At 35.6% G+C, this 24,989-nt stretch overlaps 1 protein-coding gene across 5 annotated transcripts in view; it reads right to left on the reverse strand.

Moving 5' to 3' along the window:
* MAP3K2 (mitogen-activated protein kinase kinase kinase 2) overlaps nucleotides 1-24,989 on the reverse strand; it is a 102,346-nt gene that overhangs the window by 9,279 nt on the left and 68,078 nt on the right. For 4 of the 5 annotated variants that reach the window (XM_035008243.1, XM_035008240.1, XM_035008242.1 and 1 more), the window contains 11 exons: nucleotides 22,009-22,122; nucleotides 21,516-21,603; nucleotides 15,993-16,123; nucleotides 15,109-15,188; nucleotides 13,663-13,730; nucleotides 13,395-13,487; nucleotides 12,418-12,624; nucleotides 10,761-10,909; nucleotides 10,247-10,378; nucleotides 6,296-6,425; nucleotides 571-748 (listed from right to left, as the gene is read on the reverse strand). In XM_035008243.1, the coding sequence (XP_034864134.1) occupies nucleotides 571-748; nucleotides 6,296-6,425; nucleotides 10,247-10,378; nucleotides 10,761-10,909; nucleotides 12,418-12,624; nucleotides 13,395-13,487; nucleotides 13,663-13,730; nucleotides 15,109-15,188; nucleotides 15,993-16,123; nucleotides 21,516-21,603; nucleotides 22,009-22,122 (1,370 nt within the window). The remainder of the gene's footprint in view (nucleotides 1-570; nucleotides 749-6,295; nucleotides 6,426-10,246; nucleotides 10,379-10,760; nucleotides 10,910-12,417; nucleotides 12,625-13,394; nucleotides 13,488-13,662; nucleotides 13,731-15,108; nucleotides 15,189-15,992; nucleotides 16,124-21,515; nucleotides 21,604-22,008; nucleotides 22,123-24,989) is intronic. The other variant, XM_035008244.1, reaches the window with a different exon arrangement.

Genomic DNA, 24,989 nt, shown 5'->3' on the forward strand with positions numbered 1-24,989 from the left:
TGAAAATAAACCACAATTTAAGGACTAACTCAAATGGTTAGGCAAAGAACATTATTCATCTTATAATTTTTGCTTTATATATAATTCTCTAACTTGACATTAAATATAATCTTTTGTCTTTATCTTACAAAGAACACAAACACTAGAAATCCCGTTTGCCTTTAGGTGCCTAAAATGAATATCTATTAAACACATTTCTGGGTGGGAAGTGGGCCATTTTATGTTCTAACTTAAAGTTATTAAGCAATTAAAGATTAACTGAATTACATGATACTAACAAAGATTAATAACTCTTAAAGTTCTTCAGGGAAATAAAACAAAGATAGTTTTCTAATGCTGAAATTTGCTTCAGATGAAATCCTTCCTAAAGAAAGGAAGACAGGTTCAAGAACTCCATTTATTTAGCAATCATTAAGCTACAAAGAGGCAAAATTAAAAATAAAAGTAATCCTTGTAATCCTGACATCCTATTTCAAAAGTACAAAAGATCATTTAAATCTGGCTCAGTAATTTCCACTTTGGGTGGAATTATGTAAGGTGTTTTTAGGCAAACCTAGCATCAAAACCTACCAGATGTCTGCTTTTCTGCCATAGCCTTCTCCACTAATTACTTCGGGGCTCATCCAGTATGGTGTGCCTGTGACAGACTTCATCCCTGTCCCTGAAAGACAGATGGTTTGAAGCCGTTTGCTGGCCCCAAAATCTCCTAGTTTGACGTTGCCTGTTGAATCCCGCAGAATATTTGCACCTAAAAATATGAAAACATCCTCAATTCATTACTTTTATTGGCTGTTTGGAATTTAAAAAAATAATAATAATGGCAAAGAATTACTTAGCAGACTCATCAGTCTGTCTCCAAAATTAGGCTGCTTTTTGTCTTCCCAACAGTACCTGGCATAATGCCAGTCACACAACCAGGGCTCATTAAGGATTTACTGCACAAACACTAAATTTTTAGAGTCAGCTGTGTGCGCTTTAGAACCTAAGAAGGTTCTCCCACTGAAAAGGACGGGGCCGGTAGGAGGTAAGGATGACAAAGAAGAAAAATGAGAAAAGGGCTAAGAATATGAAGCTCAGAGAAGGATACAGAAAGCAATAGCAGGCTCTCGGCCCCAGTTTCTCTGTGACAAAGCGAGAAGCCCATGCTGCAGCTTATTTCCCTGAGAAGCTAGCTTCTCCTTAGGAACTTCCTGTAGGACCTTCATAATCAACAACTTCTAGCCCTTTCCCCTCTACTGTAAATTTAATGTTGGTTATCTTACACTTTACAGTTTTTCTTAGTATTGGATTTTGTTTTATACTAATTTTATTTCTCAATGTCTCTCTATATTTTAAATCTCTTCTAAGTAAGCTCTGAGCTTTGTTTTAAAATTTCGTTTACTTTTATAATAAACTTTTCATTTTATTTACTACAAATGGACCTTGATCATAGGGTGTGAGGTAGTGTCTGCTGAACTCCCCACTGAGTTACTCTTTCCCCCTTTCCATACTGCACTCTTTGGAAGAAGTTCATTATGCACAGCCCACAATCAAGGTGTGAGGATTTATGCTCCAGGCTGAGTGGCTACATAAATTATTTGTAATTATTCTGCATGGGACATTTGTCTCCTCTCTTGCATTTATTCATTCAACCTTTCATTTATATTAGTATGACCACATGGATATTTATTTTATACTCTGAATCATAATCAAATATTACTTTATTTTTTTGCTCAAGTTGTTCCAGCTTTGGCCATTGGGAGCTCTTTGTATTGGCTTCTGTGTCCCTCGGCCATACTCTGAATTATTGTGTTCTTGTTTGGTTTGGGGTTTTTGTTATTGTGGTTGTTTTTAAGCATTTTCTTACTTTCTGGCACTAAAAGATGCTCTGGGCTCAACTTGTGTATTTGCTGCACCAGTCCTAGAATCAGTCATTCCTCCAAGGAACCCTGGTTCCTTTTAGTGGAGAATGGTCTCAGAAATCAAGATCTAGGTGCTAGATTCATTTATTTTTTATTCTCTCTTCTCCCTTTTATCACTTTTTGAACTCAGTCTTTCTTCTGGGATTATAAAGGTGGTTTCCGTCTTACATAAAATATTTTTATTCTCATTTTTAAGTCTTCTATAACTTTAACCATATTTCAAAAAAAAAATCCTTAATTGTCCTTTTATCCTTTTTTTTAATGGCCTCTAGGAAGTAGAGTGACTAGTAGATAAAATCTGCATTATAGTACAGAGAGAATGTAGACTGTGCATCCCCACCATGGGCTTCTGTACTAGTCTTTCTGTTCTCCCAGTTCCTCAGCCGAGTCAATGATGGCTCCCAAAAGCCTCTCTCCAGGGGAGGGTCCTGGATCCATTCTCTGCATGCCATAAGCCTAAGCGTGCCATGGTACCAGACCCTCAAAAAAAGCACTGCCTAATTAACATCTCCCACCATCTAAAACTTACAGAAAGATTCTGTCAAAAAAGCCATTGCCTGTAAAATATTTAGCCAAAGGAAGGACAACAAACAAAGTAGTTTTTTCTGTCTATGAGCTGGGAAGGAACAGTCCTGGACAGGTCACAGACTGGGAGAGCCATGAAATAATCACCAGCGGTGAACCAATGCCTACTCATATGAAGGGATGAAGAGAAAATGTATAGCCAAGCTCCCAAAATAACTTCCTAATTTTTTAAAGCTCATTTTAACTACATTAAAAGCTTTTAAGGAGACTTTTCAAACATACAAAAGCAGACAGGATAGTGTATGTACCCATAACCCAGCCCCAACATCCATCAGGACAATCTTCCCCCACCATACATACTGCTAGCCACTCCTTCCACCCTCTCATATTATCTGAAGCAAATTCAACACATTATGATCAACAAACAGTTTACACATGTCTTTAAAATATAAACTTATCACACCTAAGAGAATGGACAATAACTCCTTAGTATTACTAAATATATACTAAAAAATTAGCATTATTTTATTTTTTTTTTTTATTTTTTATTTTTTTTTAAGATTTTATTTATTTATTTGAGACAGAATGAGAGAGAGAGAGAGCACATGAGAGGGGGGAGGGTCAGAGGGAGAAGCAGGCTCCCCGCCGAGCAGGGAGCCCGATGCGGGACTCAATCCCGGGACTCCAGGATCATGACCTGAGCTGAAGGCAGTCGCTTAACCGACTGAGCCACCCAGGCGCCCTAGCATTATTTTAAAGATTTTATTTATTCATTTGAGACACAGAGATAGAGAGAGAGAGAGAGCATGAGCAAGGGGAGAGGCAGAGGGAGAGGGAGAAGCAGGCTCCCCACTGAGCCAGGAGCCCGATGTGGGGCTCGATCCCAGGACTCTGGGATCATGACCTGAGCTGAAGGCAGACGCTTAACCATCTGAGCCACCCAGATGCCCCAATATATACTATTTTTAACATTAAAAAAAAAATCAGAATCCAAATAAAGTCCATACATTGAGACTCACTGATATATATCTTTTAAGTCTTTCCTAATAAGTTCCCTCTAATCTCTTTTTTTTCTTTATAATTTATGAAGAATCTAAGTTGTTTCCTATAGCTTTCTTATGGTCTAGATCTTGCTGACTCCATCCCAAGGAGTCATTTAACATGTTCGTCTGTCCTATATATGTTCTATAACTCAGTAGCTGAATCTAGAGGCTTGATCAGATTCAGGTCCAATTTATTTAGCAAAACTACTTACATAGATAATGTATTATTCTACAAATAGGAAGTACATAATGCTGGACTATCTCTGTTTTAGTGATGTCAGCAACTATTTATATTTAGTACTTATATCTATTAATTCCTTAGTGGTTACAAAATGGTACTATTCTATTATTCCTTTTTAATTTGTTAGCCAACATACTTCTATAAAGATAAGTTTCCTTTCATCTAGTATTTAGTCCTCCGTAGTATAGTTTGTAAAACAAAAGCAGAGTAAAGGAACCCTATTATGAAATAACAAGTTGGTTCCCTAGCAACAATGATCAGTTTTTATCTTTTTAAAAAAATTTTTTTAAAGATCTTATTTATTTATTTGAGAGAGATAATGAGAGAGAGAGAGAGCACAAGAGTGGGGAGGGTCAGAGGGAGAAGCAGACTCCTGCTGAGCAGGGAGCTCGATGTGGGCCTCGATCCTGACACTGACTCCGGGATCATGACCTGAGCTGAAGAGCAGTCGCTTAACCAACTGAGCCACCCAGGCGCCCAGTTAGTTTTTATCTTAAGTTTCACTATGAACTCATGGGTTTAAACTTTAAAAGCAACCAACTATCTTTCCTTTTCCCTCACCATTTAAAAATTGCACAATGAAAAAAATAAAAGTAAAAATAAATAAAAATTGTACATTATAAAAATTTGGGAAATACAGAAAAAGTAAAAAGCATGCCAAGGAAAACAACCATCACTCATCCTGCCATTTGGAAATAATTACTGTTAATTATATGGAAATTCTTCTCCTAGGTCGTACTTTAATTTTGCACACTTGAAATCATATTGCATATCCAGTTTTATATCTTGTTTTTCTCTTACAAATCTATTTGCCCTGTAATGCTTTTAAATCTGCTTCCTTCCAGCCTCATTTACCAGAATGGTTTATCACTCTTTCTGGCAAGGTTAGAAGAGGACCCCCTGGGGGGTTGCTGCCCTCAGTTCCTTTACCTTTTCTCATTATGAAAGCTAGAGAGAAACTGGCTTGAACAGAAATTATTCCTAATAGAATAATTCACAATCAAACAATTTCCCTATGTGGTCCTTTAAGCTGTCAGGTTTTGTACTTGACTAGTGAGGTCTGCCTAAACTGGGGAGATCTTGAGATGAAAGGTTCCTATTTCTTTTAGATCATGAGCCATGTCCTCATCCTCTCAGATTCACCAGCAAGCTCCATTCCATACAAGCGATCTGGCTCAGGCATTCTGGGGCAGATTTTACTTTGTCACCAGAAAATGGGTAGAAGTGTTCTCTTTGGCCTGAATATGACCATATTTGTGATGTGACACTACTAATAGCCTACTGCTGACTGAAAATCTTACTAATAACATACATTTAACATATATTTTGTATATTATATGTATTATATACTGTATTCTTACAATAAAGTAAGCTAGAGAAATGAAAATGTTAAATAAGGAGAATACACTTACAGTACTGCAGTTTATATTTAAAAAAAATCTACAAATAGGTGGACCCACACAGTTCAAACCTGAGTTGTTCAAGGGTCAACTGTATATGTATGTAAGTATTTATTCTTACTAACTAAGTGATTTTACATGTGGGTCACAACCCAGTATTTACAGAATCAGACCTCTGGGTATACTCTGCAGTACAAAGTTTTAAGCACTCTCAAATTTGAAACACCTCCGCCAATTGCTTTTGTCTCACGTCATGCACTTCCCTTACATACCTGCTCCCTGACAGTTGAGTTTCTGAGTTTTAAAAAGTGAGTTTAACTGAGTTGGAGTTCATCAAAGCTCAGTCTTGGCCTCTCTTCTTCCCTCTTCATATTCTCTCCCTAGGTAATGACATCCATTCCCATGGCTTTAAAAATGATCTCAACATACAGTATATCATCAGCATAGCTAACTTTTGAGTGTTTTCTAAATACAATGTTTTAGGCATATTATATACATAAACTCATTTAATTCTTATAAAAACCCTATGAGTTTGTAGACACTATTATTCTCCTCCTTAAAAATGAGGAACTGGGGCGCCTGGGTGGCTCAGTTGGTTAAGCGACTGCCTTCGGCTCAGGTCATGATCCTGGAGTCCCAGGATCGAGTCCCACATCGGGCTCCCTGCTCGGCAGGGAGTCTGCTTCTCCCTCTGCCCCTCCCCCTCTCATGTGCTCTCTCTCATTCTCTCTCTCAAATAAATAAATAAAATCTTTAAAAAAAAAAAAAAAATGAGGAACTGAGGCATAGAGAGATTATGTGTCTTCTCCAACGTCACACAGTGACCAAATCAAGCCCAAACTTGCATCAGGCCAGCTGATGTCAGCTTGCATCAGGCCAGCTGATGCCACTATATTCTAATGCCTATGTTCCCATGTATGAAAACATGTTCTCATTTTCATGATAATCTGAACTTGACTGATTCTGTGGACCCCCCCACAAATGAGCTACCCACTTGTAGAGACATGAACATCAGGGCAAGTCAGAACACTGACTGTGTCAGTGAGAAAGCAGAATTGTTTCCTAAGGTGTTTTAAAGGTAGATGTGGTAATTTAAATGCTATATTTCTTAATCATATCACTAGTTTCATTCAGATTCACACAAAAAAACTGTGTACTTGAAATAAAAAATAGCTCGTTACTTACCTTTGATATCTCTATGAACAATCATATTACTGTGCAAATAATGTACGCCCTCCAGAATCTGACGGGTGTATTTCCTAGTCACATTCTCAGTAAGAGCTCCGTATGCTTTTAATTGGTCCTTAATTGAGCCCTAAGACAGAAAAAAAAAGAAAACTATGGTATGGTTTGAAATGAAAAATTCTATTAAATCTTTATTTTTAAAAGGATCTGTAGTTCATGAGTGGGAGGCTTTAGCTGGAGAGTACAGGAATTCTCAGTAAGGACATTATATGCCATCTAATTTAACATAAACTCTACTATATTCCCTGAGTACAACTTTGGAAGAATATGGTCATAGCTGAAAGAAGCCTTTAAACTATTTTTTGACTGATGCCCTTGTTTCCATGACTAAGTTGGTTCTAACTATCTCTTGTTCCTTGCAATCGTGTTCTTTAAAATCTTGTTTTTGCCCTGAATATATTTTTGTTTTTCCTACTTGTTCTTCTCAATATGCCCTACTTGAATCTTATTTATTTTGTTTGATATCTGCGACTTTATTTCTCAGGAGAAAGAATGGATATGACTAAAAAATCAGAACACATATGAGATTTTTAAAAAGTTTTTCCTTTATATACATACTCAACATTCTAGTTCAAAACATGTGAAAATATATTAAAGAAGAATTTCAAATTTTCTTACATGTTTTTTAAGGCAAGATGAGACGCCATCTTGAGAATGCTGAATCACTCTGAGGTGAGACACTGGCACTTGAATTTTGAAAAACCTTCCCTACTGTAGATTCCAATATACTAATTTGATGACTAATCACCACTTTAAAAGATGGGAATAAAATGCTTCCTGAGGGACAAAATCTTTTAAACAGAGAATATATCCAAATGTTTCTGCTTTTCCTTGAGTTCTGGCCAACGGTTATGAAAGTAGATCCTTAGACTTTACAGGTTTAACCATTTGCTGTTTCCACTATTCATGAGCAATCCCTGAAGGGAAAGCAAGATGCAATTCTGCTGACTCAAACTTGCAAAAACATGTGTGGAAAGCCTCAGACAGTCAAGAACCTGTATGTCAATGTGGCTTGTTTGTTCAGTCCATTTACTGTGTCTCTACTTGTAGTAATACACAAAATAACACACCTAGAACTGAGCTGTCCAAATAATAAGCCCCCAAATACTTGTAGGCTGCAAAATGAGTGACAGACTTGAGGCTTTTCCTGGGCCTTGGGCAGTTGGGCCAGTGGCCTACTGCACTGGTGCTGTCTATTTACTCCTGTGTACCAAAAAAACAGTTATCGTCCTCAGTGTGAACAAGCAGATTGGGTTGCAAAGTACTGTGCCAGCAAAAAACTCTGTGTGTGTGTGCGTGCATGCACGTGCATGTGTGTGTCAAAGAAATCAACTGCTAGTCCAGGGACTGAAAATAAAGTTATGGTTTTGTTCTGAAAGTAGTTCTAGATAAACTAAGGAAGAGAATGCTACATTTGGGAAAACTGAAAAACAGAGTAACAATTTGGGCAAAGCATGAAATCTAGGGTACAAAGAGATCCACTATACTAAATTTAATGAGAGAAATTATATAGCATCATTCACAAACTTGGAAATTCAGTAAAGTCTAAGATCATGTATGTCTGGCTCATATATGCCTGGGCTTGGCATATGTATAATTCATTTTAAGATTGTTGATGAACTATTATTAATTTAGTAAAACGATTTCAATGACAACCTATACTTTGAAGAGATAGTTGCCCTTACAAAAGTAAGTAGAGCTAATGAGAAACATGATCTAACACCTCTTCCTCCCATCCAAGTACTAACCAGGCCCGACCCTGCTTAGCTTCCGAGATCAGACGAGATCAGCGCCTTCAGGGTGGTACCACTGTAGACCTAACACCTCTTCCTGAATAGTCCTGGCTTAGTCTTAAGATTGCTAAATCTGTAAGATTACCCACCTCCATTTGTGATGTAAATCAGTTCTAGCAATTAACCATTTAATCTTATCTTCAACAATCTGGGTCCCTATTCACACTTATTCAGAATTATTCTTTTATTTCTAATTTAAATATTTATTGCACAAACAGTAATGGAAATCTGAATAAAAGAGAAAATCACAATCCCAACATAACACATTTTCAAATTTCTTCTGTCCTTGTCCAAATACAGATACTTTTAAAATATCAAAATCTTTATTTAAAAGTATCTTATATTCTTTTCTCTATCTTATTATAAGTACTTCCTCCAACTTTGCTACATAGCCTTCACAATCCTCTTGGGCAATGCCATCATAATTTACTTCCACTGTGGGAACTGATATTTCCATCACAGATAATACTAAAATAAATGTACATAGCTTTTTCTTTCCTTTGGATTACTTCTTTAAAATGAATTTCTGTGAAATCACCAGGTCAAAAGGCTTCAAAATTTCTATGGCATTTAATATATCCCACCCATTTGTTTTCCAAAGGAATTAAAAAAAAAACAATTTACTTTGTCAACAGGATCTTTGAAATAAACAATTATTCATGATGATAAGAAAGAAAGTAAACTTAACTGCTGGTCTTGTGAAACAGGATGATTAAGACCATGACTATCGGATACTAATCCAGTTTTTACTGACCCATAAGCTTAAACTGCAACCTTGTACATGAAACATGTAATTCTAATAATCCACTTAAGGACCCATAAATCAAATCTTTTCCTAATATATACAACTGATTAAATTATATGAATGCCTGTGTTTTTAAATGAATAAATATACCACCATCTTGAAAATCAGTATTAAAATGTACCCTACAAATTCTAAAAATAACATAGAAGGCATGACAGTTTGCAAGTCACATTTTGCAACTCCTACTGAAACTACTGACTCAGGCAATGATTACCAATCTGTGTTAAAAAACCTTAGATAGATGGTTGAAACAGAACTGGATACTCTTTTTTTAAGATTTATTCATTTGAGAGAGAGAGAGAGAAGGATGGGGGTGAGAGAGAGAGAGAGCACAAGCACATGAGTGGGGGGAGGGGCAGAGGGAGAGCATCTTCAAGCAGGCTGCCTACTGAGCGTGGAGCTGGATGTGGGGCGTGAGGCTGATCTCCCAACCCAATGGGATCATGACCTGAGCTGAAATCATGAGTCGGACACTTAACTGACTGAGCCACCCAGGCACCCCAGGAACTAGATATTCTATGAGCTATTGCTAATAGCTCAGATTACTTTCTGTTCTTCAGGAAAAAACAAAACCTTACACTGGAGGACTCTGGATGTCGATCATCCTAATTTAGCATTCAATCTTCGCATCACTAACAGTGAACAACCAGAAATTGTATGTCTCCTAATGGGATGCAACATGAAATGCACAGCATCATATATGATGCATTCTAATAAAAAATGTTGAATCTTAATCTAACTTAGATATTAGATCTAACTTGGGAGTTTATAGGAAATAAGAGGATAAAGGAACAAATTAAACACCACGAGGATGCAATTAGAGAAATCTATGAGATGAGATTGTCAACAGAACTAGCCCAGTCTCTTTGTCAAACCTGTCATGTAAAAATGTTCTAGAGTAAAAAAGAAGTAAGGGACGTAACAGTTAAAGGTAACATGTGGTCCTGGACTGGATCCTGGTTTGGATAAATCAGCTATTATGGTTATTTTAAGAGCATTTAGGGAAATCTGTGTATGGACTGCTATGGTAACTATAACCTATTTTAGTATACCTCAGCATTTTTTTAAAATGAGTTAAAAAAACAAATACATAAAAATAAAAGTGAGTTAAAAAATACAAATATAAATGAAGAAAGAAAATAAAATTATATTACCCAGCTCTAATTTAAAACTTCCAAAATGTCCTTAATGTCCTTAACTAGTTTAACATTTTATAATTAAAGTTCTGTTGTTTTTCTTTCCTCATCTAAGACTTTAAAGAGATGTCTATTTTCAAAGGATGTACTAACTTACCCCTGGCATATATTCCATAAATATGGAAAGTGTTTTTTCCTGGGGATCCCTCAAACAGCCATAATACTGAACAATTCGCTCATGCAGCAAGTTTTTCAACAACTGAATTTCACACTCAAGTGCATTTACTTCCTGAAAGACAGAACTCACTGTTAAGTCTTTACAGCATTGCTAATAAAAGCAAAACATTCGAACTTCACGGACCATTAAGGTGGTTTCATTCTGAAATTTTTACTTCCCAAGGAATAAACATTTTAAAGTCTCTAAACAGTAACTTTTGTAATATACCTTGATGGTATATTAAAGCAACACTAAATCAGATTAGGAATATAACTGAGCACTAAAAGAGAAAAAAAATTCACAGTACAAAGTAGATAAATATATCTAATTATAGACTGATTTGTTTTGCAAATAATTTGCATTAAGAAAAAAACAAAAATTCTACTGTGTTATATTTATTTAGTAAAAATGCTTCTTATAAATGTGACAAAGTAGTGTGTGCAGTGATTCTTACCTTGCTGGTCTCAGGGCTATCAGGGTCAAACTGAACTTGTTTAACTGCCAATTCTCTTCCTGTATCGACATCATAACAGAGGTAGACCCTGCCAAATGCTCCCTGGCCAAGCAGTTTGCCCAATCTCCAGTTGGTTGGAGCACGAGGTGCTAAAAAAGAACACCTTCTTAAAATGGAACAGCCAGATGGCACACAAATGGTTAAGGACTAAATGAGTAAACTGCATTAGTGATATCCTTAATTGAGTATACTTGGATACAAGGGAAAATCATGATCATCCAAATTCACAATGATCATCACTTTGAAAATTTTTCTCCTTAGTCAATTTTCTAAGAATTCTAAACCCAAACAAGGTTCATATAGCCCCACGTCTTATTTTTTCCAATGAGATTATACTCCCCCCCGATTAAAAATGTAATAGCATCTTTCACTCAATCCAGGATACCACTGATTGTCAGATGCACTATTTCTAATCTTTATTGCAGCAATATTTGTAGTTAGTTTTCCATCTGCTTACAATGTAGAAAGCTGGAAAGAGTATCAGTCTCATTCTAACAAGAGAAAATCTTGAAAGCAGCCAGAGGGTAGAATAAAGAAGAATAAATACATACATAAATATACATATATAAATTATAAATAAATACAGAAGAATAAAGATAAGAATTACAGCAGAGCTTTCCTCAAAAAGTATACAAGCCAGAAGGAGACAATGGAGAAATAGCTTTAAAGTGCTAACAGAAAAAAAAACTGCCCAGCATTCTATACCCAGAAAAATCTTTCTGAAATAAAGGGAGAAAAAAAGATCTTTTTCAAACAAACAAAAGCTGAAAGAATTCATTACTAGCAGAGTTACATTACAAGAAAGGTTAAAAGCAATTCTTTTAAGAATTTGATACCTGACAGAATCCCACATCTACATAATCTATAATCTACAAACTCCTGGGTCTACAGAAATAAAGTGAAGGATATATAAAAGATATTCTCTTATTTTTAATTACTTCAAAAATAGCTGTCTAAAGCAAAAATAGCAACAATGTAGTGTGAGGTCACAAATGTAAAAGTAAAATATGACAATACTAGCACAAAAGGGATGAACGTGAAGTATGCAAATACTGCTGCAATAAATACCTTTGAGCACAAATCTTGGTATGCACTACTTACATGATAAAATCCAAATACTCCACGATCTGGCCTTAATTACCATTCTAGTCCTTTACCTATTGTTTCAAGTAAGATATCCTCCACTTTAGCCAAAAATGAACTATTCCCCATTCTCAGAACATGCCATGTCTTCCTGCATATATCACCTTCTGAACTGGTGAATCCTACTCACATTCAAGATCTAGATTAAATACTGTACTGTAATCGTTTCTCCACACAACATTCTTCCCCACTAGATTACATCTTAAAGGTCATATTTGAATAAAAGACAAGTTGGTAACAATTTTACTAACAAAAGAGAAAAGAAACAGCTACGTAATTAGCAGTAATACTGTGCTTATACCTGATATTTCAACCAACTTTAAAAATATTCTTTTTACCTTTTTTTGAGAAGTCTGTCTCACCCTGAGGACTGGTTTGGTATTTATTCCTTTTAATACTATAAAGTTCTGCAGAGGTTCTAAAAACATTCACTGTGCCAAATGCTATTACTTACAGCGGCTGGGTGGGCTGATGTCCATTACAGTCAAAGTAGGATTGTCTATGTCACTTCCCCTTCTCCTTATTCGACTATCATCATACTCTGGGGTAAAGATACTGCTTCCACTGCTAGTGCTTAAAGAGTGGTCAGTAGGACTGAAACTCACAGGAGACCGGAAGCTGGTCCCCTGGGTCCTTCTAGCTCTTGGAAAAGTTTTACGACCTACAAAATCAAAATAGAATTACCTTACAACTTTTATTCATGTTCTAACTGAAAGTATTTAAAATTTGTAACATAAAGTACAGATGTTTGCCTTGTGACTAGACTTGACTAGGCTAAGAAACAGAAATAGCGATACTTATTTGATTACATGTTTTAAACTTAAGAGTATTTTCAAGTTCAAGGAAATATCCTTAACACTGAATCATGAAGTCAAAAATGAAAATACAAGGAAGAGAAAAGGTAAAAAAAAAAAGCAGAAATGAAAAGTGGGGAAGAACAAGATCTGAATATGAATTCAAACAATCTCTTTTGTTAAAACACACACACATTCTAAAATCACTGCACTCCCTTATTTCTGGATAAAAAGAAAAAAAAATCTACTTTATTCTTATTCTTTATTCTTATTCCTATTTGTTCTTATAAGAACAAAAATTAGAAAATTTATAAGTAGCACTTTTTTTTCCTTATAAGTACAATGCAAGTGTGAATTTCGTCATCAAGGAGTAATTTTCTAGTTAATATCATTTTTAATTACAACTTTTCTTTTAAGGGAAAGGTAAGTATTACGAGGTAAGTTGGCATAAACCTAAGATGTTATTATAGTTTTAGCTACCTAATTCCTAATTCCTTTCAAAAACTGTTTTCAGCAGAAAACTAAATGATTTAGGAACAAATTTATTTCTAATGGTTTATGATATTTTGTAAAATTTTTATTTTATTTTTGAGATCTTTAACAAGCTGTTCCTGTGGTCTAACTGCCAGAAACTTACCATCATTATAGTCTTGATGGTGATATGAAACATGATACCTTCTTGGGTATGTTCCTCCTTTTCCAAATTTCTCAAAGATAGGGTTATCATAGTCTATTGAGAAATAAGAAAATCATAGGTTATAAAAAAGTAAAATATCCCTAATTTTAAATAAAAAACACATTTACACATTTTTATTCATTTTTTTAAAAAATTCCCCCCTCCCTCACAGCCAAAGCATTGTTTAATGACATAAATATTTAAACATTTAGAATACGGATAGTCTAACCTGAAAATTCCTGATGATTATCTGGGTAGCTCTGAGCCCTAGGCATTCGTGATTTTGGATAGCTCTCTCTAAAAATAAAAAATGTCACGTTAAATGAACAAAGTATGTGAATAAGACATTTAAAATATAAGTATCTGTATGTATGTGTAGAAATTATACATATATATACATATACATAAGAATAAAGGAGCTCAGTCTGAAATGTTAACTGAAAAAAAGAGACTTCTTTTTTAACACTAATTTGGTGCATGGAGGCAAAAGCCTGGCTTTTAAAATCAACCCACAGGGTATAGCAGTAAAAATGGTAAGTTTTGGAATTATGGATGTTGGCAAACACCTGTGTTTCAAACCTAGCTCTACCACTTAACTAGCAGTTGCAACCTTGGCCTATCACCTTTCTGAGACTTTCCATATCTATCAAAACAAGATAATAATTTCCAACTCATCAAGTGGGTATGTATACATAGTGCTCAGGACAGTGTCTTTTAAATATTAAGTGCTCAATATACAGCTTTCACATTACTATTTTCCTGAATTTCTTAAATGTTTCAAATATCTATCTTGAGGTAGACATGGGCACAAAGGTTTCATGTGTACAGGTAAAAGAAAATTAAATGTGTACTCCCATAAAGTATTAGTTATATTTTCAGAATTTGCTCCAAAAAGAAATCCTAGAGGAGATCAAATAGGTAAAGATTTTATGGACTCTGTGTGCTATATGTAAACACTGTCTTATTGAGACCCGGAGAGGAGCACCTATAACAAAAAATTCACAGTTGCAACTTCACCCAGGTTATATTCCTGAACAGCTATTTCACAAAACAAAAGTACTTAAATTTTAAATGACACTCAACATATTGGGCCACAATTACCAAGAAAGTAAGCTATCTATAATTTAGTGCCAGAATGAACGTAATCCTGAACAGGTGAAACAATTCAAGAAACCTCCAAAACTAAATGTATTTTTTTAAAAGATTTATTTATTTATTTGAGAGAGTGCGTGCACACATGCACGCATGCGGGGGGGGGGGGGAACGGGGAGGGAGAGAGAGTCCCAAGCAGACTCCACGCTGAGCACAGAGCCCTACATGGGGCTTGATCTCACGACCCTGAGATCATGACCTGAGCTGAAATCAAGAGTTGGAAGCTCAACCAACTGTGCCACCCAGGCACCCCACAAACAGAGTTTTAAAAGTAAACATACATAAATTCTAAGTTTGCATTTAGCTTCAAACACACAATTTTAGGAAGCAAAATACTCATTATAATCAGATATCATTTTATCTGATAGAGATACTGAGCTCCAGGAGGTTAAACGATTTGTCCAAACTGAAAAAATTCATTTGCCCTAAGTATAGACAAGTACCAATTACATTCCTCTGACATGCTATATATACACATATTTACCCACATATATTAAAAAATAAAAAGTACAATCAATATTACCCATCCAAAGGACTATCAAGTGATGGACAACTTCCTGAGCCAGAATTTTCAGGGCTGCTCAAAGACAATGGGTCCAGCATCTAGAAAAATAAAGAGTTCCTCCATGATTCAATATGATATAACCAGAAGTTACTGGTTTCTTTTAAACAGCTTTACTGAGATATAATTCATATAACATAAAATTCACCCATTTAAAGTGTATAATTTAGTGGTTTTTAGTATATTGAGAGTTGTGCAACCCTCCTCAGTATCTGAGAACACTTTCAGTACCCAAAAGACCCCATATCCAATAGCAGTCACCTCCCCCCAGAGTTACTAATTTTTTAATGTTTTAAATGTAGTGATCCCTTATAGGTAGGTAACTTCAAAATTTCCTAAGAGAAAAATATTTTCTCTATAGACTGCTGGCTAAACTAAAAGCTAAAAGATTTCACATAACTTTGCTCTCTCAACACTGAACAATAGCCCCACTCAAACTGAGAATAATGACACCATGACTACTACATTATTAAAACATTTAAAAATGTTTTACAAAGTTGACAAACCTAAGCTTCACAAAGTTAAATATCTGTAGTTTTACTGTATCTTTCAAATGTCAAAAATCTGAATGTTAACCCCACGATTACAAACAAATGCATTCATTTATTTATAGATGAGCAAAGTAAGAAAACCAGCCTTATTCCAGCTTTGTTTATACATGAATGCACACAGGCACATGTAAGTTAGTTGGCATTTTCCTGTGTGTTTTACTATTTTGTTCATGTAAGAGGGAAGATATGGGATGGGAGAAGAAGTCACACACACAAAGGAAACCAGCCAAACCACACAAATCCTGACAGCAACCCTTTAAACAAAATGAAAAATGACATCCAACTTTTGCTTACTTGGTCCATGCTCTCTGGAATGAACTCTCCTTCACTGTTGATACTGGTGAATGACCCATTCCGGGCAACCTGGTGTAATTCATCTGGAATGTATCCTGGAGGAGGGGAGCTTCTATCTCTACTAGTGGGACCTCAAAGGAAAAAAATTATACAATTTTACAAATTTCAACGGGGAACTAATTTTTGTTTCAATTAAATATGCACACAAGATTTCTGGACTGCAGTACCAATAATTTTAGCTACTGAAATTCAGTTTTATTAAAACTTCTCCAAACATTCATTTCTATAAATCTTCAAATGTATTTATACATTTTTCAACTCCCATCCCACTATAATTATTAACCTCACTGTAATATTCATTTATACTTATTAGGTGGTATGTTCCTCTAACTGCTGACAACTGCATCATGGGGCTGATATTAAAGATTTTTAGATGCCACTGCTTCTGAAGTTCCAAGGGTCATTTGCACCTAGATATATGTTACCCTTTAACAGAACTGATGGAAGGCATCATAATGTAGTGGAAAAAATGTGGGCTTTAGACCTCAGACTGTTTAAATCTCAGTTCTAGCTATTTACCAACTGTATGTCTTTAGTAAAGTTACCCAATCCCCAGAAACCTATTTCCTCATCTGTCAACATAAGACTAAATCCCTCCTCTCTTAGAGAACAAACTGGTAGTTGCCAGAGGGAAGGTGGGTATGGGCATAGGTCAAACAGGTGAGGGGAATTAAGAGTACACTTATCTTTTTTTTTTTTTTTTAAAGATTTTATTTATTTGACAGAGAGGCAGTGAGAGAGGGAACACAAGCAGGGGGAGTGGGAGAGGGAGAAGCAGTCTTCCCGCGGAGCAGGGAGCCCGATGCGGGGCTCGATTCCAGGACCCTGAGATCATGACCTGAGCCGAAGGCAGACGCTTAACGACTGAGCCCCCAGGCGCCCCAAGAGTACACTTATCTTGATGAGCACTGAGAAATGTACAGAATTGTTGAATCACTAAATTGTACGCCTGAAACTAACATAACACTGTATGTTAATTATACTTGAATTAAAAAAATAGATTAAATAATATATAAAGCCAACACCTAGGGTAAACAAACAAAAAAAGACTAAATCCCTCCTTTGCAAGGGTATTGTGGTGGTAAAATTATTCATACTGAACATATGCTATGCACATTTGGCTCCGTGATGCTCTTTCCATTCCCTTTCCTTAATCTTTAGAAACCTAAAGGGACGCCTGAGTGGCTCACACGTTAAGCGTCTGCCTTCAGCTCAGGTCATGAGCACTCTGAGCCCTGTGTCTGGCTCCCCGCTCAGCGGAAAGCCTGCTTCTCCCTCTCACACTCCCCCTGCTTGTGTTCCCTCTCTCACTGTCTCTCTCTCTGTCAAATAAATAAATAAAATCTTTAGAAACCTAAAGTGATATACGCAACTAATGAATCGTTGAACACTACATCAAAAACTAATGATGTACTGTATGTTAGCTAACTGCAAAAAAAATAAATAAATTTTAAAAAAACCATAGAAACCTAAAGTGAGATTACTTCTTAAATCACTTAGGCCATAGTAGTGTTTTCAAATTGGAATCCTGAATCCTATTCTTGGGTACTTTAAAATTAGGTTTTATGACAAGCCATATTCCTGGCATTTAAATTTCTTCACAGTTCAGAAAATGAGAAAATCTAATATAGCTCATCTAATAAATCACATCATTTCTTATGAGACAATAATCCACCTTATTTTTACCTGGTTTACAGAAATAACACTATGTTTAGTAACACAACTCTCCCCGTTTCTCTGAATATTTTGAAATTAAACTATTAAAAAAAAAGACACGAGGAAGTTATGTAAGCATTTAAGTTTTGGTCAGATTTAAAGCAAAAAGGCTTTGCCTTATAAAAAGGGGTCGCTGTAAGATATGCCGCATTTGTCAGTGAGGAGATAGGGAGAAAGAGAACAAAATGATTACCAAGAGATGTGCAAAGAAAAGATGACTTTCTACTTGGTTCTGAAATAATTAGGAACTCAACTCTGAGCCAGGGGTTTACTTAAGCTTTGTAACAGCTATGATCACACTGTTGCTAGTATTTTTATTCCTTCCATATACTCTTGTTTATAAAAAAAGATCAATATACTCATTACTAAAAGGAGATAGGGAAGAAAAACTGCTAGATGAAGTTTCTTCATCTCCTTACTTGATAACCCATTTTTCTTCTCATTTATTTATTTTATTTTTACTGAAGTCTAGTTGACACACGTTAAAACAGTTTCAGGTATACAACATAGTGATCTGACGATTCTTTTTTTTTTTTTATTCTTATGTTAATCCCCATACATTACATCATTAGTTCTAGATGTAGTGTTCCATGATTCATTCTTTGTGCATAACACCCTGTGCTCCATGCAGAATGTGCCCTCCTCAATACCCACCACCAGGCCAACCCATCCTCCCACCCCCCTCCCCCCCAGAACCCTCAGTTTGTTTTTCAGAGTCCATCGTCTCTCATGGTTTGTCTACCCCTCCGATTTCCCCCGCTTCATTCTTCCCCTCCTGCTACCTTCTTCTTCTTCTTTTTTTTTCTTAACATATATTGCATTATTTGTTTCAGAGGTACAGTGATCTGACAATTCTAATGCTCACCACTGTAAGTGTAGTTAGCATCTATCGCCATGTTATTACAGTATTATTGACTATATTCCCTACACTATGCTTTCATTCTCCGTGACTTACTTATTTTATATGTTATTACAGTATTATTGACTATACTCCCTACACAATGCTTTCATTCTCTGTGACTTACTTATTTTATATGTTATTACAGTATTATTGACTATATTCCCTACACTATGCTTTCATTCTCCATGACTTACTTATTTTATAACTGGAAGTCTGTGCCTCTTAATCCCCTTCACCTATTTTGCCCAACTCCCCAATCCCCTGACAACCACTAGTTTGTTCTCTGTATCTAATAGTCTGGTTATTTGCTTGTTTATTCATTTGTTTTTTAGATTCAACATATAAGTGAAATCATATGGTATCTGTCTTTCTCTGACTTATTTCACTTAGCATAATACCCTCTAGGTCAATCTGTGTTACTGCAAATGGCATGATCTCATTCTTTTTTATGGCTCAGTAATATAGCATTGTGTGTGTGTATATATATATAAATATATATACACACCACATCTTATCTATTCATCTATCCATGGACACTTAGGTTGTATCCATATCTTGGCTATTGTAAATAATGCTACAATAAATACAGAGATGCATATATCTTTTCAAATTAGTTTTTCTTCGAATTTCTTCCCATTTCATTTTCTTTACCAAAAGACACAAGATGTTCAATATCACCATCATCAGGGAAATGTAAATCAAACCACAATGAGACATCACCTCACACCAATCAAAATGGCTAAAATCAACAGCACAAGAAACAACAGCTAGAGAAAAAGGATGTGGAAGAAACCTTCATGAACTATTGGTGGCAATATAAATTGGTGTATCCACTGTGGGAAAACGTATGGAAGTTCCTCAAAAAATGAGAAATTAAACTACCATATGACCATGCAATTCCACTATTGGATATGTATACCCAAAGATAACCCATTTTTCTTAACTTTTGTTGGTAATGGGTATCCCAATGCACTCTTGGTTAAGACCTCCACACCAGCATACACTCCATCCCAAAGGCAGTTTTTCCTATAGCTATCTTTTATGAAAATAATTGAAGAGAGTAACTGTCAATAAATAAGGAAAAAAGATGATGGTCGTATCTATCAAAGCCATTCCAAGTGTAAACAGGTGCCAATAAAAGGTCAATAATTTTCTACATTACAATTTCCAGTTTCTTCTTATGCTAGCACTGAACTCAAATAAGAATATTTATTAGTAGGACAAGAGGTATTCAGTACAGTTTTAATTCAAAATGAACTTAAAATGTCAATTTAACTAGTGCATTCAGCTTATTCTAATGCAACTAGAGTGAATTGGCAGTTTTTTACTTTAAAATGATAAATACTATAATGTGATAAGGGAATGAAGAAAGAAATGTATGCTTAATAATAGCAGTCATGTTTTCTAGTTTGAAAAGCAAAATGTTCTTTAAAAGTGTTCTCTTAATTTATTGCCACAAGAATCTCATGATTTAAAGATGAGAACAAAGTTACTGGTCTCAAGTTAATTAGAGAGCTGGAATTTGAATTTAGGTATCCCTAATGTTCTTTCACCAAAATTCTAAACTATAACAAAATATATCTGAATGAAGGTAAGCAATTTCTATTTTACTTGTATATCATATCTCTGCTGCTCACATTTCCAGCATTTCTGGAACCAAAAGTAGGACTTATGTAAGACAGATACTTAGAAGGAAGTAAGTCATAAAATAGCTTCTTCTGGGGGACCAAAACAGAAGATGAATAACAGATTTTGGGGGAGTCCCACACACCAATTTAATCTTTTGTTATTAACAATCCTCTTCTCTTACCTGTCTTTTTTTTTTTTTTTTTTAAAGATTTTATTTATTTATTTGAGAGAGAGCACAAGGTGGGGGAGGATCAGAGGGAGAAGCAGACTCCCCGCTGAGCAGGGAGCCCCATGCAGGACTCGATCCAGGGACTCCAGGATCATGACCTGAGCTGAAGGCAATCGCTTAACCAACTGAGCTACCCAGGCATCCTGTTACCGGTCCTGGATTCCTAACCACATCTCTTATTCTGCCCCCTCTTCTGCTTTCTCCCTCTCCAGTCATCTGTTTCACCTCCTCTTCTACTTTTCCCTTTCACATCCATCCCTCACATGTTTTCATGCTGTCTTTAATGATCACATTCAATGCCCTTTCTATTAAAAAACATTTATACCAGTGGTTTTTGAGCAATGTAATATTTTTATCATATAAAAATAGAGATTATCAATGTTTTACACTAACTGTGGTATGAAGTTAGAGCCAAAGAACTGGGGAGTTTAGAGCACCTCTGCCTTGCCCACACCTCTCTACTAGACCTCCTTCAAAACTGACAATACACAGGATCCACTGTTTCTCTGTATACTACAAGTTTAATTTTAACAATCTATTATTAATGGCAAATACTGAATACTAATAAAGCAATAATCTGGAAACTCTTAGCAATTCATTTTGATAGTACTGCAATGACTAAAACTTTGAGAAAGGCTTATGAACTTAGTCCATCTATTTATTTTAGTATATTAGAATTACTTATTTTAATTTCTTCCCTCCGATTTGTACAATTAAGACCTCTTTGAGGTTCTACTTAAATTTGTTAAATATTAAAATACCCTAGATACATAAAGAAAACAAATATTTAAGTTGGAGATTGCTAATCTTTTAACACTTGACATAACTTTTCAAGGAACATCAGAAACTAGAACATAGTTGAGAAAAATTACAGAGTACAGAGGTAGGCTACTATTTATCATGGCTATGTTTAGGTGTTACCCTACATTAAAGAATGGAGAAGAAACAGAAATTGCCCATTTTATGGTTCAGACACTAGCATTCTTACCTATTATAGAAAGCCGCTTTTTCCTCTCTGCTCCAAATACTGTGTTATCTAAATCTTCTAGTGATGGCAATGGTTCTAAATTAGTAGCCTACAAAGGAAAAAGGATGATTAATGCTATTCTTCCCCTTTGGGGCTTCAAACAGAATCCTTTCCCCTATCAAATACAACCTAGATATTCTATATCATTTGTAGGTCTTATCAAATCTACTCTTTGAAATTATAATTCCAGTATAATTCTTCCCAAGTTCTCAGTATTTCTATTAGTTTCATATGTACAGTATATTATACTCATTTATAATTTTGGCTAGTTTTGAAGAGCAAGGATATTAAGCTATAGCAATTCAATATATAAGTTTACATTTCATTATACTGAAAAAGTATCAATGATTACAGAAAGTAACTATTTCTGTTTTTTTTTTTACAGAAGTTTCATATACTGACTTTCACTGGCATAAATCCTATAATCCTTATTGAAAGAAGTCTCAATTCATACCTGTGTACTTCCGTTTATTACAAGTAATATCTTGAGGCTCTTCATATGAATACTACGATCCAGCAGTTCCACAGCTTTGTCCAAGTCATCTTGGGTAGTTAATGGAATTACCAACTAAACAAAAAGGAACATAATGAATCATGCCAACCATCCCACCAGGTCAAGTCCTTTCAGGAGCATCTCTGTTACTATGGAATTACAAATTTCAAAATACCCTGGCTCTTTGATTTGTTAGTATAATGAAATTCTGAATAAATAAATGTATTTAGATCATTTCACTCTTCCCATCCTACCACTAAAATCATAGACTGAATAAGGACAATTTTTTTTTTGCTTTATTAATTAAATTCTTCTAGAAAACACATTTAAAAATTAATTTCCTAGGATATTCCCATAAAGTTCCAAAACATAAAGTATAATATCTTCATCCCAAAACAGCATTAAAGAACACACACAAAAACTATATAAAATAAAGGTACTATCTTTCATCTGCATTGATGAAACTCACGTTTTTCTCTATAGTAACTACGTATTTGCATTCTCAACTAGAGTGCTTATCAACATCTCAAATACAATAAACATCTATAACAGTTGCCATGGAGGGGGCCACTAGCAATGTACCTGCAATCTACAATCCACTTGGGGCTCTCATCTCTGACCCTGGTGACTTGACTGAACTCTAAACAAATAAGCTAAATGGGTCAGCCACCCAAAGTAAACCCTAAATGTGGATATGTGCTTTCACTAGTTCTCTCATGGGTCAGATGTTATAAAGGACAAAAGCAGGGGTGCCTGGGTGGCTCAGTGGATTAAGCAGCTGACTCCTCATTTCAGCTCAGGTAATGATCTCAGGGTCCTGGGATCGAGTCCCGTGTTGGGTTCCACACTCAGCAGGCAGTCTGCTTGAGGATTCTCTTTCCCTCTCCCCCTCTTGGCCACCCCCCACCCCCCGGTTCACATGCATGCATACTCACTCTCTAAAATAAATAAATCTTTAAAATAAATAAAGGACAAGAACACCTAAGAAGTCTATGAGAAACAAGACACTAAGAAGTCTATGATTTACACAACTTAAGAAAATAAAATTTTTTTTTAAAGATTTTATTTATTTATTTGAGAGAGAGAATGAGAGAGAGAGAGCACATGAGAGGGGGGAGGGTCAGAGGGAGAAGCAGACTCCCTGCCGAGCAGGGAGCCCGATGCGGGACTCGATCCAGGGACTCCAGGATCATGACCTGAGCCGAAGGCAGTCGCTTAACCAACTGAGCTGAGCCACCCAGGCGCCCGAAAATTAAATTTTTTTTAAATGTAAACTTAGTAGCTAAAGACAACTGTCAATAATCTTCCTCAATTCTAGGAGCTAAACAGATAAAATATTAACAAATTATGTCAAACTAATTTCATTTTTCTTGATAGACCTACAAGACTGGTAGATCAAGACAATACTGCAGTCTTAAAATATCTTGACACTTTAGAGTTTTCCATTATATAATTTTAGACCAAACAAAAACAAAGATATAACCTGATTTCCCTAAAATCATACCATGAAATAAAGAATCAAATTCAAGCCTATTTATATAGGAAAAGATTCTAGGAAACACTGGTAGGGGATTGGGGAAGCCAGGGAAGGAGGCCCATAAAGGGTGTGTTATCCAGCAAGTTACCACTGTGGTTAAGAGGAACCCATCCATCCCCACTTCCCACCCCATCCTTGAGTCTCATTCTCCCATCACCCCGTGGCACCCCCACATGTACTTTAGTGTAGACACTACAGCTGTACCTCTGAAAAGCCCTCAGAGTCTTAGGGGCTGGCAGCTGGAAATAAGGCCAGGACAACAGAAATAATAAGTGCCAACACAGGGCCAGGCAACAAGAGGTGTTCATGGCTAATTAAAAACCCAAAAAGTATTTGAAAAATAAAATCTTAAGGTATTACTATAGTATGATACTCATCACTTTGTTCAGGGATATTATTTGTTTGTATACAGATTTTTACTTTATCAAAATATTTTCTGCTTTCATCTATAAGTGGTTTCTTTAGACAAACTAATTAGCATATTTTTGCTTTAAATAATAATTCATTTGAAAATCTATTTGAAAATATTTTATTTGCACAATTCTTTAACATTTGCAAAGAACTTTCACATGTTTCCAAAAGTTAATTTTTACTAAGCTCTCTAGAGTTACTCCATTCCCATTGGCATTTTTTCTATTCTTAAAACACATTAGTCTTTTCCATCTTAGGATCTCTGTAGGTACTTTTCTCAGCTGCTCTCAGCCCTCTCTCTTGAGGGGTATGTTCTTCCCCTCAAACTATTTGCAAGTTTGGCTTTTCAACCTCAAGTCTCAGTAATTAAATATTACCACCAGAGTTCTTAGTACTATCTAAACAGAACACCTACTGCCTTGCCTTTATTCTTTTTCACGGTATTTTATGCATGTCCTTCAAAGAACCTCATATATTTGAACAACTCATTGTTTAATTGCCTGCTTTTACCACAAGTCTATAAACTCCATGTGGGCTGCAATTCATAAATCACATCATTATGCCTGCCAAATTCAGCAAGTATTTTCTGAGGAAAACAACAAATTAACCAATCAACCAAACTGTCCCTGAAAATTTTAAGATTCAAGATCTTGAGATCTCATAGGATCTGAAAGAAACCTCAGAGATTATCTAATCCAATCTGAGTTTTACAGAACATTCAAAAGGGGATTTTCCAGAACACAGAGCTCCTCACTGCCAGAGCAAGCCCTGGGATCACATGTACTGACTCACAAACATAAACATAATGATCTAATCATGTCCTAACCAACACGAAAATAATCCTTTTAAACTTTTAACTAAACTACCTGACTACTAAAGCTCTATTGTCTCTATAGCCAAGTGCAGAGTATGAGAAAAAAATATAGTTCATCAAAAAGTACACAGCGTGATAATAAAACATAAATAAGTAGCAAACTTTTTTTAAAAAAAGAGA

Source organism: Mirounga leonina, unplaced genomic scaffold (genome assembly GCF_011800145.1).
Source record: "Mirounga leonina isolate KUSES-001 unplaced genomic scaffold, KU_Mleo_1.0 Mir_151, whole genome shotgun sequence".
In the NCBI taxonomy this organism is placed as follows: Eukaryota; Metazoa; Chordata; class Mammalia; order Carnivora; family Phocidae; genus Mirounga; species Mirounga leonina.